General features: G+C 43.1%; 1 protein-coding gene across 5 annotated transcripts in view; it reads left to right on the plus strand.

Annotated features, from left to right (window-relative positions):
* Positions 1 to 322: 322 nt before the first annotated feature.
* Positions 323 to 18,087, plus strand: part of LARS2 (leucyl-tRNA synthetase 2, mitochondrial) — a 149,751-nt gene continuing 131,986 nt past the window's right edge. For all 5 annotated transcript variants that reach the window (XR_003518245.1, XM_027585308.2, XM_027585309.2 and 2 more), the window contains exons 1-3: positions 323 to 427; positions 5,622 to 5,876; positions 11,094 to 11,222. Coding sequence is in view for 4 of the 5 variants with exons in the window: in XM_027585308.2 (XP_027441109.1) it covers positions 5,643 to 5,876; positions 11,094 to 11,222 (363 nt within the window). In the remaining variant the exon portion in view is untranslated. The remainder of the gene's footprint in view (positions 428 to 5,621; positions 5,877 to 11,093; positions 11,223 to 18,087) is intronic.

An 18,087-nucleotide genomic window follows, 5' to 3' on the forward strand; every position in this document is an offset into this window, starting at 1 on the left:
GGACTCTCCCAGTGCTCTTTACGCCAACTGCCATCTAGTTTACTCTGAGGCCACTAAACTGATGTCCACAGCACCTGGAATAACCTGACCCCCACGTTTCTGGGTTTTGGTGACGCCAGAGACAGGGTAGCCGACTGGGCCGAAGGGCGGGGCTTGCGGTCGTGAGGCGGTGCCTGGGAGCGGGGGGCGGAACTCGAGGTCGCCGCGCAGATGCCCCCGCCCCACAGGCTGTCGGGAGTCCGCCCCGGGCCGCGCTTCCCTCCGCCCCCCCCCGGCTCCGCCCCCGCCTGTCTGTGTCTGCGCCGGCCGCTACCGATAAAGTTGTTGTTCCGCCAACATGGCGGCGCCCACAGTCACTGTCCGGGCCGTGTTCCCCTGAAAGTGGAAACAGAAGCGTGAGGAGCCGCAGGCCAGAGCCTGTGAGCAGGTAAACTCCAGCCCGGGGCTCAGCGGGACGAGAGACTTGTGGAGTGGAGACCTCTGCCCCCGGATCGGGAGGTTCCGACTTGCTGGGGGCAGGAAGGGAAGGGGCGTGCTGGGTTAAGGTGGTCCCGGAGCCGTGCAGTTTCTGGCCTGGAAGTCTCTGAGATCCGGGTCTTCAGACTCGTGGAGCCACGGACCCTGATGATAGCTCTGGACCCTTTCCCATTCCCAGAAAAATGCACATGTACACGTAGTTTTGTACTCTAGTTCCCGTGTTACTGCTCCCCCGCCCCAATTCATCCCTGGGTCTTTGCTTCCCAAGGCTGGGGGATTTGGACTCAGTGAAAGGCCATCCAGTGCATCTCTGTGGCCCGGAGATCATTGCCACTGTATTAAGGCTCGAAAGCCCTCAGAGATCTTGTGGGTCTACCTCCTCATCCTAGAAAGATGAGGTTCCCGACAGTAAATAATTTGCCTGAGATCCCACAGGGAATTAGTCTTTGCAAAAGCCAAGATCTTTTTTTGTTAACAAAATTTGTTTTCTTTAAGATGCACTTTCCGTGGTCCATTCTTGTGCATTTTCTCTTGGGCGCACACAGATGCCCTCATGTGCTTCTTCCGTGTGTTCTGTTTCTTTGCCCGTCTCCTACTCTTTCCGTAGGTTTCTCTGTCCATATATGATTGTCATTTCGGGTCCAGTTCGCAGGCCTGTCCCGTTCTGACCACATGACGCTGCCTCCGTCATTCTCAAGAAAACTTAACCTTAAGCCCCAAGTAAGGGTGAGGTCAGGACTGACTCTAGAGGAGTGGAGTAGTGGGGATTGATGCTTTGGAAAGATATGGAGGAAAAGACAAGATTCCAAGCATCTAGGCAAGGAACTGGATGAGACAGAGCTAAGGAAGAAAAGGGCCAAGTTGATTCTAAATACAAGACATGAGTCACACCTTTCACATTGATGGAATGGTCATAGTTCTCTAATAAAATGGCTGTATCTGTTGTCAGGAAGAGGTGGTGCCCATCAGGGCTTGAGTGGTGGAGTGGCCAAGAGCAGGGTCTGGAAAGTAAAGCAAGGGAACAGGGTTGAGCATCAGGAAGTTCTGTAGTACATTGTTGAGGCAAATTGAACAAACCTTTTAGAATTTCTAAAAGAAAGTGTGTTTTAGTCAAGGCCAAGTTAGGACAGCTGCCGGGGTACACAGTCTTCACAAAGAAGAGAGTGCTCTGTGAAGGAACATTTGGTGTAGGGTTATATAAGCTCCAGCAAAGGAACATTTGGTGTAGGGTTGTATACATTTTTTTTTTTACATAAAAAGTTACAAATCATTAGACAAAGGACATTTCAGAAAGTTGCAGACCTTATCTTAACTTCTAGTAAATGCAGAGCTGTATGGCTTTAATCTTATGGGAACCAGGGAGAAGGGAGGTTTTCTTTTTTTTTTTAATCTTTATGTTCGGAATGCTCCTTTTTGGTTCTTTCATAAATGAAGCAGATGTGCAGTGTGTGCTTGGGCAGAAATAGTGCCCATACTCTGAATTTTGCTGAATCATTTTGACCTTGGTAAATGTTGAAGTATAGCTTCCCCAAGAGCCCAGGGGCAGGGGCCACAAACATTAAAAGTTGAAAATTTCCTTTATTTTCTCAATATCGTAGCCCTGTGTACACTTTATGCTGTGTCCCCCTGAGTCTTGGGGATACCCTAACTTTGGGTGTGAACTTTTCCTTAAAGAGTCTTGACACGTTGTTACCACATTGCTCCCCAGAGAGGTGGAATCCGTTTACATTCTCAGCAGCAGTGTAAAAAAAATGCCCATTTTTTAACAGGTTTTTGCCAATCTGTTAGGCAGAATATTTCATTGTTGTTTTAATTTGCATTCTTTGATTAATTCTAAAGTTGATCTTTTTCATATATTTATTAGAAATTTGTATTTCTCTTTCCATTTTTCCTTTGTCCGTTTCTTAAATTGGGTTTTTAATGTTTTCTCTTTTCATGTGTAAACTCTTTATAGAGTAAGATAACCTTTTGTTATTGCAGTTTTGGCAAAGATTTTGTCTCAGCTTATTGCTTACTTTCTCATTTTGTTCATGGTGTTGTTGGTATACAGGCGTTTTACACCTTTAGAGTCAGATTTATTAATAGTTTGTGAATTCTTCCGTTGCTTTTTGCTCAGGACAGAGCGTCTTGCACCTTACAAAAATACATTAAATACTGACATTTTTGTTTTGTTTTATGATACTTAAAAAAATTCTTTAATCTATATGGGATTTATACTGGTTTATGGTTTGAGATGGGGCTCTAATTTGAATTTTTCCCCACTCATTAAAGAATCGATCACTTTCTAATCTACTTGTGCTTTCTTCTTTATGAACTTTAAGTTCTTTGAATGCCCAGATCAGTTTCAGGAGTCTCTGGTCTATACCATTGGTTTATGTAAAGAAGAGGTTGTCAGTGAGCCATGTATTATGTAAACATATTTAGAAAGCTCGTTCTCATTGGGTAGACAGAGAGTGTAGTATGTGTTCTTTATGTTTTATATAATATAAGTAAGTTACAGAGACAGGATTAGAATTTTTCAGTGAAAGAATGACCTCCCTTCATATTGTTCATATTGGTGATCTAGCTGCACTCTGGGATTTCATCTGTCACAATGGCTAACAAACATTGAAAGCAAAAACTAGTGAGACTGTGGTTCAGGTTAGTTTGTATTTTTGTAGATTTGTTGTTTCCCATTGTTTCTGTTGAGGAGAATAATCCAGAACCCTCTCCTTACGTGTTCTTAGGGAATGAAGTCCAGGAGAGAAATGGCAGGCATCTCTCTATGGGCAGTCTTTGGCTTGTAAAGATAGGGAAATACTGACTTAGTAAGGGAATCATAAACTCCATGACTCCTGTGGATAGTTCTAATGATGTAGAAACCCAACTCTTAAAAATAAATGCCTTAAGTGTACAAAGTGTCTATATATTAGGTTGGTCCTATGGACTTGTTGATAGTCAACCTTTTTCATATAGTTCACCCTAATATCTATAGTCACATCTACATATTTTAGAATAACCAAGCCCAGTGGATAGGGAGGTTTTCGTTTTTTGGTTTTTGTGGTTTTGTGGGTGTTTTTTTTTTTTTTTTTTTGTCTTTCTGTTTCCACCCCCAAAGAAGCAAGAGGTGTTAAATACAGTGAGACAGTGAGACTTGGTATATCAAGAACTTTGGCAGACCATCTTGTAAAATGCCAACACCATGGTGCCATTTTCTGTGAGTGTGAAACCCGCTTGTGTAAGGCTATAAGAAACTCTCTTGGCAACATCTGTGACCCAGTACCTGTGTGAAAACAGGCCAAACGCGAGTAGCTATGGAAAAGCTTTTGAGAGAATCAAACAACACCAGCTTCAAGTGCCTGCTTCTTCCTTTATTTCTCTCTTGGTTTTACATCTGTTTCTTCCCTATAGCGCTTCTCACGTGGTCTCATGTAAGAAGGCAGAGAGGTCAGGCTGTGTAGTCATAAATCTTAAATATTTGATGAACCGTCACCTCGGCCTTTTAGACTGTGATGAAATATGAAACTGCTTCCATGAGGTCATTTTTTGGAATTCACCTTCGGAGGAAACCAGTGAAACATTCAAGTTGAATTTTGAATGGCAGCCGGATGTCCTGGTGGACCCCAGCCTAAGGGTTGTATTCCAGAAACACCATGGCACTCACCACTGTCATACATGTGTATTGGACCCCAGCCTAAGGGTTGTATTCCAGAAACACCATGGCACTCACCACTGTCATACATGTGTATTTGTTTGCATTCTTACCTGCTTTTCTTTACTAGTATGTAAGTGCTGCGAGAGAAGTGACTTTGTTTTTGCTCACTGCTATATCCCCAGTGCCTAGAACAGTGTGTGGACCCAGTGGCATGCAATAAATATTTGGTGAATGAATGAAGAGCTAAATGAATAAGCAGTCTTGTAAATAATAGTTATTTCTTAAGCCAATCAGAGAAAGACATGTATCATATGACCTCACTGATATGAGGAATTCTTAATCTCAGGAAACAAACTGAGGGTTGCTGGAGTGGTGGGGGTGGGAGGGATGGGGTGGCTGGGTGATAGACATTGGGAAGGGTATGTGCTATGGCGAATGCTGTGAATTGTGCAAGACTGTTGAATCACATACCTGTGCCTCTGAAACAAATAATGCAATATATGTTAAGAAAAAAAAAGAAGATAGCAGGAGGGGAAGAATGAAGGGGGGGAATTCGGAAGGGGAGACGAACCATGAGAGACGATGGACTCTGAAAAACAAACTGTGGGTTCTAGAGGGGAGGGGGGTGGGGGGATGGGTTAGCCTGGTGATGGGTATTAAAGGGCATGTTCTGCGTGGAGCACTGGGTGTTATGCACAAACAATGAATCATGGAACACTACATCCAAAACTAATGATGTCATGTATGGTGATTAACATAACAATAAAAAATTTAAAAAATAATAGTTATTTCTTGGCTCAGCTTATGAGTATATGGAACTTAAAATATGTGTGAAAAATGCTAGTAATTGCACCAGGTCTGGATCTCCTAGAAGGCAGGTGTTCAGATGCCTTCTGACAATAGAGCCTCGGGCCAGGCCAGCATGGGCTTGGAGCTCCTCTGAAGCCTGGATGATGGGAAAAGAAGTCTGCTGGACAGACACTGGGCTGGGCCTACGGGAAAGGGAGACTGGGAGCCTGTGGCAAGGGCCTGGCCCAGCTGGTGGTCTCCCTTTGTTCCTGTGGGAATTTTGTATCTTTGGCATTTGGGAACACTGAGTGTCTTTATATTTTCCATTAAAGAGTTTGTGTTTAGCTCAGTTGAAGTTCTCCGGTGTTGTCTTTTTTTTTTTTTAAGGGTTTATTTATTTATTTGACAGAGAGAGAGATACAGTGAGAGAGGGAACACAAGCAGGGGGAGTGGGAGAGGGAGAAGCAGGCCTCCCGCGGAGCAGGGAGCGCGATGCGGGGTTCGATCCCAGGACTCTGGGACCATGACCTGAGCCGAAGGCAGACGCTTAACGACTGAGCCACCCAGGCGCCCTGTCTCCGGTGTCGTCTTCAGGGAAGGAAGTCATCAACAGGATAAGAAGAAAGCATACGCGTGTTCAGGGAACACCAGACTGATTGGGAGGACAAACTCGGGAGGGTTCTGGGCCGCTCCTAAGTGTGCTTTCTGCCCTCTTTTTCAGGATCTTCCCACCTTCTGCAGGATGGCTTCTGCTTGGCGGAGACTGGGCTTTTATGTCTCTTTTCTGAAAAGCCAGCAGGATGGCGGGCCAGGGATCATCAGTGGGGGAAGGAGAGTGATTCCGGGATGGGCCAGAGATATTTACAGTGCCACGGGAGAGTGGACGAAAGAGTACACACTGCAGACAAGGAAGGAGGTCGAGAAATGGTGGCATCACCGAATAAAAGAACAGGCATCCAAAATTTCAGAAGCCGATGTGAGTATTCTGAGGGGTTTTGAGAGAGTAGAGAAGAGGGGGCTAAGGCCTCGGACTCTGGGGTCAGATTGTCCAAGTGCAAATAAGTTATTTATTGTGTGACCTTGAACTGAATGATTGACTCTGTGCTTCAGTTTTCTTATCTACTATGGACAGTGCTAATAAGAGTGCCCCCCTGCTTCCTGGGATGTTTGTGAGGGGTAAATGAGATCAGATAAGGATAGTGCTTAGAAGAGTTTCAGTGTGGTGCACACTGGGCATTCTGGAGCAGCATTTACTGGGGAGACGCCTCAGGATTCATCCAGCAGGGGTTGGGTCCTTCATGGTCCATGGTGTGGTGGGGCAGCACACAGGGGTCCAGCAAGGTCAGATGTGAGGCTCCAGGAGTGGCACCTGGACCCCTCACCTATGAAACTTTGAATCTGCATATTCTGAGAAACACTTGTCTCTCCCCTGGCATAGACCTTGGCCTCCAACCTGGTTCTTCTACCTCAGCATCATGGTTTGGGAGGTACCAGCCCTTCCCTGGTGTGATCTGGGTCTGGGATCCAGCCTTGCAGTGGTAGTTGTGTGACTTAGTGAACCCTTGGCTTCTGCTCTGGATGCATCGGCTCAGAACTGTACTTATAATTATTTTCAGTATTTGGTTGTACCCAGTTTCCATGGGGCGCCATATTGGAGGCTGGCTCCTTCTCTAGGAGTCCAGCCTTTCGGGGATTAGTCTTGGATCTTACCTCTTGATGTTGGTCAAAGTAACAAATGAGAAATGTGATTTGTTACTTGAAATGTTGAATCTGATCAGAGCCAAGCACTATAAGATAGTTTACTCTTAAATTCTACCATCCCTTTGTAATAGTTGCCAAATAATACAGACCTTCTACGTTTAATTAAGGAGATTAGGCCAGAGGCAAGCAGTTGAGTAAATATAACTGCATGAGACTGCTTTTCTCTAGACTTGGCCATTTCCCATCTCCTGATTCTCATTCTTTTCAGACTCATTCCTTCTATGAGATTGATCACTGTGAAGAATGCTGGGGGTAGTTATTTGTGTTAAAGTGAAGAGGGTGTTTTTGGGAATTGGTTAGAAAGAAAATCTGCTTTGAGAGAGGTGTGATGGATAACAAGTGAAGGTTTGAATAGGATGCATGATTGTACAAGGAAAGCCTCACTTCCGCCTCAGCAGGGCATGAAGAGCATTCATGTCAACAGGACCAGACTCAGGTAACTAAACGTATTTCGGAAACAAACTAGGGAGCAGTTTAATTCTGAACAAGGAGAGTAAAATTACCATTTCTTCTTTTCTTTTTGGTTTAGTATAATTTAGTGGCTTCTATACATTTTAAAGTTGTAGCTTACTGATTTTTGTGGCTTCTCATTCTTCTTAAGTACGTTGTTTTTTAAAATAATTAAATGGATCAAGGGGCACCTGGATGGCTCAGTCAGCTGGGCATCTGGCCCTTGGTTTCAGCTCAGGTCGTGATCTTGGGGTCGTGAGATCGAACCCCACTTTGGGCTTTGCACTCAGTGTGGAGTCTGCTTGGGATTCGCTCTCCCCCCCTGCCCGTCCCCCTGCTCATGCATGTGCACACTCTAAATAAATAAATAAAATTTTTTAAAAAATTAAATGGATCAACATAAATAGTTTATCAATAATTGGGGAAGCAGCTGGAGGGATACCGAGGGTGATCCCCTGGGGGCACCCTCTCAGGGTCTACACTGGGGAATGGTAAGATGGAGAAGGTGCCATATGACCAGTCTGGAGCCAGGGCAGTACCATGGGCTCGGCCTCAAGACCTCAGCGTGATCTCGGCCATTTCACATAACCTCTTTGATCCTCAGATTCTTTGCATTGCTTATCTCACAGAATTGTTTTGAGAATCAAATGAGAAAACGTGGCCGAACACATTTTACAAACTGAAGTATTACATAAAAGATCCGAGAGAATAAAAGTGTGTGGTATCTTTGTTAGGAACTAAGAAGACAACTGGATGTCAGTGGATTTTGAAGCATTTATAATTGACGTCACTCTGGTATTAGATCTATTTAAAATCCATCCAAATGAGTTTCCAGGAGTTGAATGTCTTGCCATGATCACCATAATCATTATTAAACGAGGTTCTTCTCAATAAGCATTTGACTATATGTCAGGTACTATCTTTCGGTATATTACCTCATTTAATCCTGGAACAACCCTGAGGATTTTTGGGGGAGTAAGAAAACAGGCTCAGAGGGAGGTTTGGTCATTTATTGGGGATACGTGCCTGGGACCTTCTCTTGCCTCACCTTTGATTTATAGATTCTGAGCCCAGAAAGGCAGAGGAATTTGCCCAAGGGTCTCGCAGCTAGCGGGGGGCAAGGCTGGGGCCAGAACTAGGGCTCCCGGCTCCGTCTGTCTGCCCCCTCTAGGCTCTGCAACAGTTTTGGAATGTGATCTATGAGGAGGGAAGAGTTATCTTTCCCCTGACGTCAGAAGCTGGCAAAAATAACGGGTCCCACTTACAAAGACCGTTCTCTTCCCATCACTTACAATCTTAATTTCTTTCAAAGGCTTACATTCTTACATTTTTATATAATTATGAAAATTTCCCCTTCAGTCAGATTCCTGCTCAGTTTTACCATAAACCCCCATAATTCCTTCTTGCCATCCCCAGAGGATGGAACTCATTTCATTATCATGGAGGAAAATGACTTAATTCACACAGAAAAGCGAAAGGCAGGGACATGAAGCAAGCTGAATACCTTTTCTGCAATAAACAAAAATAGTCATGAATATTAAAGACTTTTGCCAGCAGTGCCTTTCTATATATCTTCTGTAAGCTCCCTTTTGGAGTTTGGCTTAGTGTGTAACGAATCACTCAATGTGCTATACATTAAATCTCTGTTGGACAGACCTACCAAAAAGAGATAGTCATGAAGAAGCTGTATGTGGAAAATGTTTGGGATAAGATCGATTGTTCAATAAACATAATATAAAAAAATAGATATGTCACTCTAATGAAAACAAGGCGATTATAATAAAAGAAAAATGGGCTTAATGTAAAAACTTAAAATGAAAAATGAGAAATGGTTTATATCAAGGATTTTATTGATTTTTTTTCAGATGCTTAAGAGCTCTGTAATAGCTGTTTTCCCACGTTCCTAAAAACGCCCCAAGAAAAGGCAATAGACCCAGTCTATTATGAGAAGGAGTAAGGTTCAAATGGAGTGGACAGTTTGCTTGCTTCTGATTCTGCACCGAGTGACAGAGTAAGGTCTTGCGCCTCATTTGAGGGACTAGTTTACAAGCTGGGAGGATTATCTGTCACTTTCCTTCTTAAAGACAGCAAGTCGTGAGTCTGCACCGACTCCACACCTCAGGGCGTGTCTCCCGAGGTTTTCCTAAAGGTTATGGGTCTGCAGTTTCCAGTTAAAGTGTGTGATCAGCATGCTGCTTTCCATCCCTTTAGGTAAATCAATTGCAGTTGTCACTTGAGCATTACGTGATTTTCGGTTTGTGTATTATCCAGACTCCTGTGTATTCTCTTTTCCCTTTTCTTCCTTTAGGCAGCTCGACTTACCACTTGTTGGTTATTTCTGGAGTTTGGGCAGTACAGAGAACATTCTAGTTTATTTTGCCACATGTTAGTGGCCCCGTGAAAGGTTTAACTTCTTTGCTGAGGGAAGTTTAAAGCAAGGGGTCAAATGAGATTTGGAAAGAATCTGATTTCTGGGTTCTTTTGCTTCCCTGATTATAGTTAGCTGTGTCAGTGATCAATCATGCAAATACTTAGCAAAAAATCACCTCCCTGTACACGAAGGAATGGTCATGAATATTCTGTTCTGTGTTTGTTTTCATTACTTTGGGAGAAGCAAAACCTGAAAGAGCTCTAGCAGCGCTGCAGGAAGGGAGTAAGGACAGAGAAAAACAGAAGGCAGAAATAAATGAGAGAGTGGTAATATCAGAAGGTCCCGACCCTCAGAGACCAAACAGAAGCAGTTACCTCTTCTTCCTTTCTTCAGAGAGCCCTGCATGAGAGGATTTAAGGCTGGGTAGGGGGAATGCTCCTGTCACCTGGACAGGATTTGGGTAGCTGGGGGAAAAAAATGCCCTTTGGTCATAAGTGCTCCATGGGGCTGGGTATTGAACTCCTGCTGGGAGTGGGGGTGGGGTGAAGTGAGGTGGGGGGGGGTGGGGAGAGGAAGATGATTAAAACATAGCCCTTGCCTTTGAACCACAGACCCCCTAATTAGCAGTCAGTTAAATCACTACCATGATTCATTTGGAGCCTTATCCCCTCGGGTGGTGCACAAACCCAAAGTCAGCCATCCAGGAAGGACTCCCTGCCCTGTGTTCATTCCGTCTGGATGCAGGGACTGTTTTTCTGTTTCTCGTAATGCAACTGTGTCTTTAGCAGCTGGAAGGTTCTCTAACCCTGGCATGAGGCTGTCTGTAGATCGGCCCTGGGAAACAATGCCTTTCTTGCCTCGTTGGCTATGATTTTCTCCTTATTCTCCCATTTCAACTTTGTCTGTTGAAAGATAAGCTCACAATACAGCAGAGAAACCCAGGACCCAGACAGGTGCCTCAGGATCCTGCTCTTCCTGCTAAATCCAAGTCTGAATGCAGCTGCAGGGGATTTAGAGATGTCACATCTGTGTGATTCAACTATCGTGTCCTTGAATTATACAGATAGATGTGTTAGAGCTTCATTTGGAAAAACATACAGTTCTTTAAGACCTAGGTAGAAACTGTCTTAGAAGCTTTTAAAAGAGAAAAAAAAAGATTAAAAATATATATGGGTAATTCGCACTTTGAGGTTGTTTGGCATTATTTTGGACATTCTTCAGCTTAAACCAGGGCTTTGAATTTTGGTTTTTGACATTTTTGTCAGTTTACATTATGGGAGCAGCCTTTTTTTTTTTTCAAGATTTTATTTATTTGAGAGAGCGAGTGAAAGAGAAAGCACGAGATGGGGGAGGGTCAGAGGGGAAGCAGACTCCTTGCTGAGCAGGGAGCCTGACACAAGACACCATCTCAGGACCCTGGGATCATGACCTGAGCCGAAGACAGTTGCTTAACGAACAGAGCCCCCCAGGTGCCTTTTTTTTTTTTTTAAAGGAAACTTTGAAAATGTTAAACTGTTACCTCAAGTGCAGCACCAACATTTTATGTGCATGTAGGGTCCCAGTAAATGCTTAAGAAATGCTCATTGTCATTCTTTGTCAATTGTTTCCCAGAAATCAAAGCCCAAGTTTTATGTACTGTCCATGTTCCCGTATCCTTCTGGCAAGTTGCACATGGGCCACGTGCGTGTGTATACCATCAGCGACACCATTGCACGGTTCCAAAAGATGAGAGGGATGCAGGTAAGGAAAAATGCCCCCTTCCCATCCCACCCAGGGGAGCAAGAATGTCATTAACGTGGTCAAGACAAATGAAGAGAACAGATTATAGTTAAAATTAGGACAGCTTTGACGATAAACCCGAAAAGCCCAGTGTTTCCTTTTTATGAGTTAGAAGACCTAATAAAGTATTTGGATTAATGGGGGGGGGTGGGGAACCGCAGTGTGTTGGGTGTGCTACCGCGGTGTGTTGGGTGTGCTACAGATGGTGGTGGGGTGGGGCTGGGGTCCAAACTAGCTACAAATGTTGGTAACATGGGCCATCTTCCCAGGACGAGTTCACAGTCCAGCGGGGGTGAAACACAGACAGTCATCGTGTAGGGGAATGAATCCAATAGTACAGATATGGATCAAATGCTGTGAGGAGGAGGTGGGGCCACAAGAGAATTTTCTCTTTCTATTTGATATTTTCTATATTCTTTAATGAGCATGGATTATTCTATGATGGAAAAATTAACATTTTTATAAGGAAAAAAATATCTGGGAGGAACAACTCTGGCGCATTTGGGAAAGGTTCCGCTAAAGAGGGAGCGTTTGACATGGCTCTTGAAGGACAAGGTGAAATTTACTGGAACAGGAGGAGAAAGACCCTTCCTTGGCCATTGTGAGTCAGTCCCCTTCTCCCCATTGCCAGTTACCCCAAAGCTTACTCTTTACTCTTTAGCAGTGTAACGTCTGTAAAATGGGGCGGGAACAGTCACCATACCTTTTTTGACCACTTACAGAGAGGTGGGATTGAAGAAGGGTTAGAACACGGACCACTGAACCCGACTGTCCGAGACTCGAATGCCAGCTCTTAACACGTACTAGCTGTGTGACTTCTGACGAGTTACTTAACCTCTCTAAGACCTAGTTCTCCCTCATCTGTAAAATGGGGATAAAACAGTACCTGCGCACTGGCCTGTTACAAGGATCAAAGAGGACGGCTGTGAAGCATTTAGCACATACCTGGCACATAGTACATAACCAGTAAATACTATTGCTCACCAGCGGCTGGCTGGAGCCTGTTCACAACAGCTCCTGAGAGCCCCCTGTGCACCTCTCTGTCCAAGTCTGTGTTTATCAGTCACCCCAGGAGCTTGATCTCTAGCCATGGGGGGAGTATTTACACCATGGACATCAGCAAATGCTACGACTCTGGGCTTTTTCCTCCAGAGAGGCAATTGTTAAAACATTCACTGGGATTCCCACTGGCTGTTGCCATTATTAACCTGCCTGTACAAATGACATCTGCCACCTCCTAGTTCTTTGTAATGATTTTCTTTTAGAGACATAGGTGCATCTGTTGTCACAATTGGTTCGAAAATTTATGCTGAACTGACATTGGCAAGAAATAATCCTAAAAAGGAAGGCAAGTTATAATGGCTCTTTGTCACTTAAAGAGTTAATAACTTTATACTACCAAATGCAGAGATTTGTGTTCTCCTTTAATAGTCAAAGGTATTTGTCTTCGTGGTTTATGTCGAATGTTATTTTCCCCAGACATTGCTTTCCATCATTGCTGCTATGTTTATTAGAAAGAGACAGTGCAGAGTGAATTGGCTCTTTGCCAAAAGTATAATTCTCTGTCTTACTGTGATTCTTTGACTAGATTTATCCTGTGGTTTTTTACTTACGCCAACTTATTTTGGACAATTAGTGAGTGCAGGCAAATTGCTGAAGATGAAGCTTTTATAGCAAAGTTGTACATTTATGAGAGGGTACAGGTGGTTGAGAAGGTGTGGGTGGGATTCTGATTCTCTTGGATGGGATGAGATGTTCCAGAGGAAGCTCAAGGCAGAGCTCCAGTCCTAGAGCCACTCAGGCCCAAGAGACAAAATGGAGACTCTTATTAGTAACTGAAGCCCAAGGTCAGGCTGGACCCAGGAGTTGGACAAGTAGATTTGAATAGCATTCTGCCACCTTCTTACTGAGGGAAACTGCACAAGTCATTTCATGGCTCTAAATCCCCACTTTCCTCAATTTTAAAATAGGGCTAACAGTAACTCTTGCCTCATGGGATTGTTGTGCAGGTTAAATGAGATAGTACATGTGTCTGGCATAATAATCCCTTAATAAGTGATAGCTGCAGTTACTATTTACATTGATTTGGTACTCTGGGAGGTCAGCCACTATCATTTAATAAATGAACCCCACTCTCTTCAACCTGGAGTATGTTGTATAGTTACCTCCTCAGAAGCAGCTTAACTGTAAAACATTGCCTGCAATTTGTGTTACCTATCCTATCACTTGATGGGTGCCCAAAACTACTCTTTCTTATTTGGTTTACAGTGTCTGAATCTGTGTGATCCACAGGCACCTAGGGTTCTCTTTGTTCCTAAGTTTCAGTTGTTCTGTTCCAGATGATGAGCTGTCTTTTTGGGGTATCCAGGTTCTGCTGAAATTAATTTCTTGCTAATTTTCATAAGCCATATTTAAATCAGTTCATTCCATCTATAACTCCAAATTTGGTGAAAACTTGTTCAGCTATTTTTCAAGTGATATGGCAAAAGAGAAACAAATCTCAGTGTAATTGTCAATAACACCAAAGCCTGTTGAGTTTGCTATTGTTTTAAAATCCATTCCCAATGTCAGGACTGGTCCCAGAGATAGAGTGAGGTTGGATTCAGGTCAAGTTCAATGGTTCTCACTCTAAGAAGGAAGGAATATCTAATCTGGAGTAACAGCAGGGTCTGACATGTGTATTCATTCATTCATTCATTCTTTCATTCATTCAATATATAGTCATTGAGTATCAGTTATTCTAAATACTGGGGTTTCTATTGTATTCAATAGAAATATTAGAGTCTTAAGTTCAATATCAGTCAGTAGGCCTAAGAAAAATTCAGCAAGCTTTGGCTTTTTCTAGAACTTGTTAATTTGTCGACTGGTTTGCTTTGTTCTTGAGTGGAGATACATGAAATAATTTTAAGTTACACAAAGAACAGTATGGGAAGTAAAAGGTAGAGTGAGTGGTGTGGCAGTTCTGCTCTCTTCAAGGCTACCACTGACCTCCGTGGATGTGCCCCGTCCTTGTCTTTCTGAAGCTCAGCAACATGAAATACGGTAGGCCATTTCCTCCTCCTTAAAACACTCTGCTCTCAGTGAGACCCCACTCTCCAGGCACTTCTGCATTTTTGCTTCTCCCTCCCAGTTTACTCCACAGACTTTCCCTGCTCCACTCCATCTTTGCATACTCTTTATCAGGTTGAGAAAGTTCCCCTTTATTCCTACTTTGCTGAGAGTTTTTCTCATGAATGGTGTTGATTTTGGTGAAAGGCCTTTTCTGTATCTGTTGAGATGGAATAAAGTTTTTCTCTTTTATTCTGTTAATGTGATATGTTTTGTTGATTGATTTAAAAAAATTTTGAAACCAACCTGGTGTTCCTGGGACAAATTTCATTTGGTCATAATAATTTTTTTTATGCTTGAATTGCTGTATACAATTTGTTAATCCCCCTATATGCATGGGAGCTACTGCTCTGAAATTTTGTTTTCTTTAATGTCTTTGTCTGGTTTTGCCATCAGGGCGATGTTGGCCTCATAAAACAAACTAGAAGGTGTTCCCTTCTTCCTATTTTCTGAAAGTGATGTGTATTATTGGTATTATTTCTTCCATATTGCTTAACACCGTTCACCAGTGATGGTATCTGGGCCTGCCATTTTGTTTGTGGGCAGTTTTAAACTGACAGATTCTATCTCCTTAATGCTATAGGGCTATTTAGATCTTCTGTTTCCTTCCATGTCAGTTTTAAGTTGTGTTTTTCAAGGAATTTCTCTACCTTGCCTCCAGGTCTGCTCTGGACTGCTTTCTCTTTTTTTTCTCTGTCCACTTTTCCTGGTAATCTCATTTATCCCCTTCAGTTTAAACAGGGTACTTTAAAAAATTATGGAACATTTCCAACAGAGAAGTCCATATAGCATTGTCACAGATACCCAGATCTGTGTCCTGATAGAAGGTGCCACCATGTAATCCTATTAGCCTCAGCTCTTTTGTTTGTTTTTTTCCCTTTTTTATGTTGCAGATAAGAGTTGTTCCTCTCCACAATTGGATTCTAGTCCTTGAAGTCAAAGTAAAATTAACTGCTATTCAGGACTTAGTGTATATCCTTTGCCTTCATGTTTTCATGCTTTTACTCTATTGTTTAGGGATACATACATACTTATATGTAGTATGGTTTTTAATATTATATAAAAGATATCTTATTTAATATTCTGCATATTATTTCATTCAGTACTTTGTATCAAGGATTATCCTCTGTCTCTAGAATTATTTCATCCATTATAAGTGCTGTATAATTATGACAATAATTATCCATCTTCACATGGATAGAGTTTTAGGTTGTTTCAAATTTTTGCTCCAGTGAGCATCCTTATACCTGATGGGTTAGCCTGTGGGAGAAGTGGCATTACTGAGTCATAGAGTGTACATTGCTCAGCATTACTACATCTTTCTAAATCACTTTCCAAACTGTTGAGGCCCGTTATTACTCCCACCAGCAATGAAAGATGTTTGTAACTGCCCTACAGCACTTAGTAATGTTAGACTTTTTAGTCTGTGCTAATTTGTCATATGGGAAATGGCAATCTAATTGTGTTTTTAATTTACATTTTCCTGAGTACTATCCTATAGTGAAGCTGAGATATTTTCATATGTTTATTGCTTATTTAATTTTCTTCTTTTCTTTTTGCCCTGCTCATATTATTTGCCAAGTTCCTCTTGGGTTGTTTGTCTTTTTCATATTGCTCTGTAGAATTCTTTATGCAGTCTGGATTACTGATTCTGTGTTGGTTAAATGCAACGCAAAAGTCTTCTCCCATGTGGCGCCTGGGTGGCTCAGTCGTTAAGTGTCTGCCTTTGGCTCAGGTCATGGTCCCAGGGTCCTGGGATCGAGCCCCACATAGGGCTCCCTGCTCAGTGGGGAGCCTGCTTCTCCCTCTCCCACTCCCCCTGCTTGTGCTCTCTCTCTCGCTGTGTCTCTCTCTGTCAAATAAATAAATAAAATCTTAAAAAAAAAAAAAAAAGTCTTCTCCCAGTCTGTGGTTTGTCTTTGAATTTTGTGAACCCAGCCACACCACAGAGTATAATTTGGGTTTGAGAATGGATGAGAATGATGATTTGGAAAGTTCAAGGTTGCTTTTACTTTGGTTTCTTCTTAGAGCGGCAAATAAGTTGTGCAAAGGAGAGAAATGAGACAAGAATGCAGGTGGATCAGGCACCTGGGTGGCTCAGTCGTTAAGCTCCTGCCTTCGGCTCAGGTCATGATTCCAGGGTCCTGGCCTGGAGCCCTGCATCGGGCTCCCTGCTCGGCGGGAAGCCTGCTTCTCCCTCTCCCACTCCCCCTGCTTGTGTTCCCTCTCTTGCTGTGTCTGTCAAATAAATAAATAAAATCTTAAAAAAAAAAAAAAAAAAGAAGGGAGGAATGCAGATGGATCATTGTGGCCTTCCACACTCACACTTGTTCACGGAGCCGGGCTTGAAAGCCATGACCATCTGGCTCATACATATCAGATGTGGACTTTATAAGTGGAGAGGCAGGTGGTTTGGGGTGATGAATTGATCAAGAAATAGGGGCTTTAGTCAATGGCAGTGGTGATACCTGCCCGACCCACCTCACAGATTTATGGCAGGGTCCCTGGGAGGTGATCAATGAGAAAACCTGCAATGCAATTTCCCAGTGTAATTGTAACAATGATAAGGTAGTCCTGACGTTTGGATGTTGAAGCAGGGGCCTCTTAAAGCCAGAGATCAGTTATTCTCTTTCAAGAGTCAGAAAAGGCTGTGCTGCCAATTGGCCTCTTCTTAAACTCATACAATGTCTGATGACACATTTAAAGCTTAGCACATATGGTGATTTTGTCGTGTCTTTGTATGTTGTATGCACAGGAGATTGGAAAATAAAATGACCCACCTCCCACCCCGGTTGGTTTCCCTGGCACCCTCCGGGCCAGAAGCAGGGTGATGACAGCATCAAGGTGCCCCGTCCCCCTCACAGGGTTGGGCTTGGACTCATTTGTCTCAGGCCAAAAGCCTCCACACACTGCCAGTTGGGTTTTCTGCTTGGGCCTTTTTGCTCTTCACTGCGGAGGAGGAAGTAAATAGAGGCTCTGTGTCTGGCTGCTGCGTGATCATAATGTGATTACCCCTAAATATCAGGAAGCGAGGGGAATTCTTAGCAAGTAGATGATAATACGTGTTTCATCAATTTTCAGTCGGCCAACCAGTCAGCAAGTGTGTTTGAAGTGCCCAGAGGGTGCATAGCATGGCATTTAGTTTTCAAATTTTTGACTCTCTGCAGCTTCTCAAAGTAGAGAGTGAATTTCCAGGGCTTATCCTGTCATTTGAAGGGAAGAATGAATTGTTGGTCCAGTGTCTCGATTAGAAACTGGCTGATTTATCCGCTTGTCATGTCTCTCCACCTTCCCAGGGGAGGTCTTCTGTTTTGGGCCTAGGTACTGTCATTTGGGTTCTTTACTCTGAAGTATTGTGGTTTTGATCCTCAGTCTATAATAATGGTGGGTTATTACACTTGCTAAACAAAATTAAATGTTGTGTTTCTCATTTCTGGGAAATAAAGCATTGAATCTACTCCAGAGAAACCATGACATTCTCTGAAAATAGCAATTTTTTTGCGAAGCAGTAACCATGGTTGCTCTCAGTTAGAAGCTGCATTGGTTTCAACTCTGAAGTTTTGTTTTATGATGAAAAGGAGAGAAAGCTGGTTATTCCTAGGGAATAGGTTGTCCCTTTTGTAGCAACAATTGTGCTATTTCTCTTGCCATCAGGAAGGCAGACGCGAGTTGCCCCAGCTTCCTTCCCTTCTACCTGAAAACTTTTCTTACCTTTACT

The sequence above is a fragment of the Zalophus californianus genome, chromosome 1, assembly GCF_009762305.2.
Source record: "Zalophus californianus isolate mZalCal1 chromosome 1, mZalCal1.pri.v2, whole genome shotgun sequence".
NCBI classification, from domain to species: domain Eukaryota; kingdom Metazoa; phylum Chordata; class Mammalia; order Carnivora; family Otariidae; genus Zalophus; species Zalophus californianus.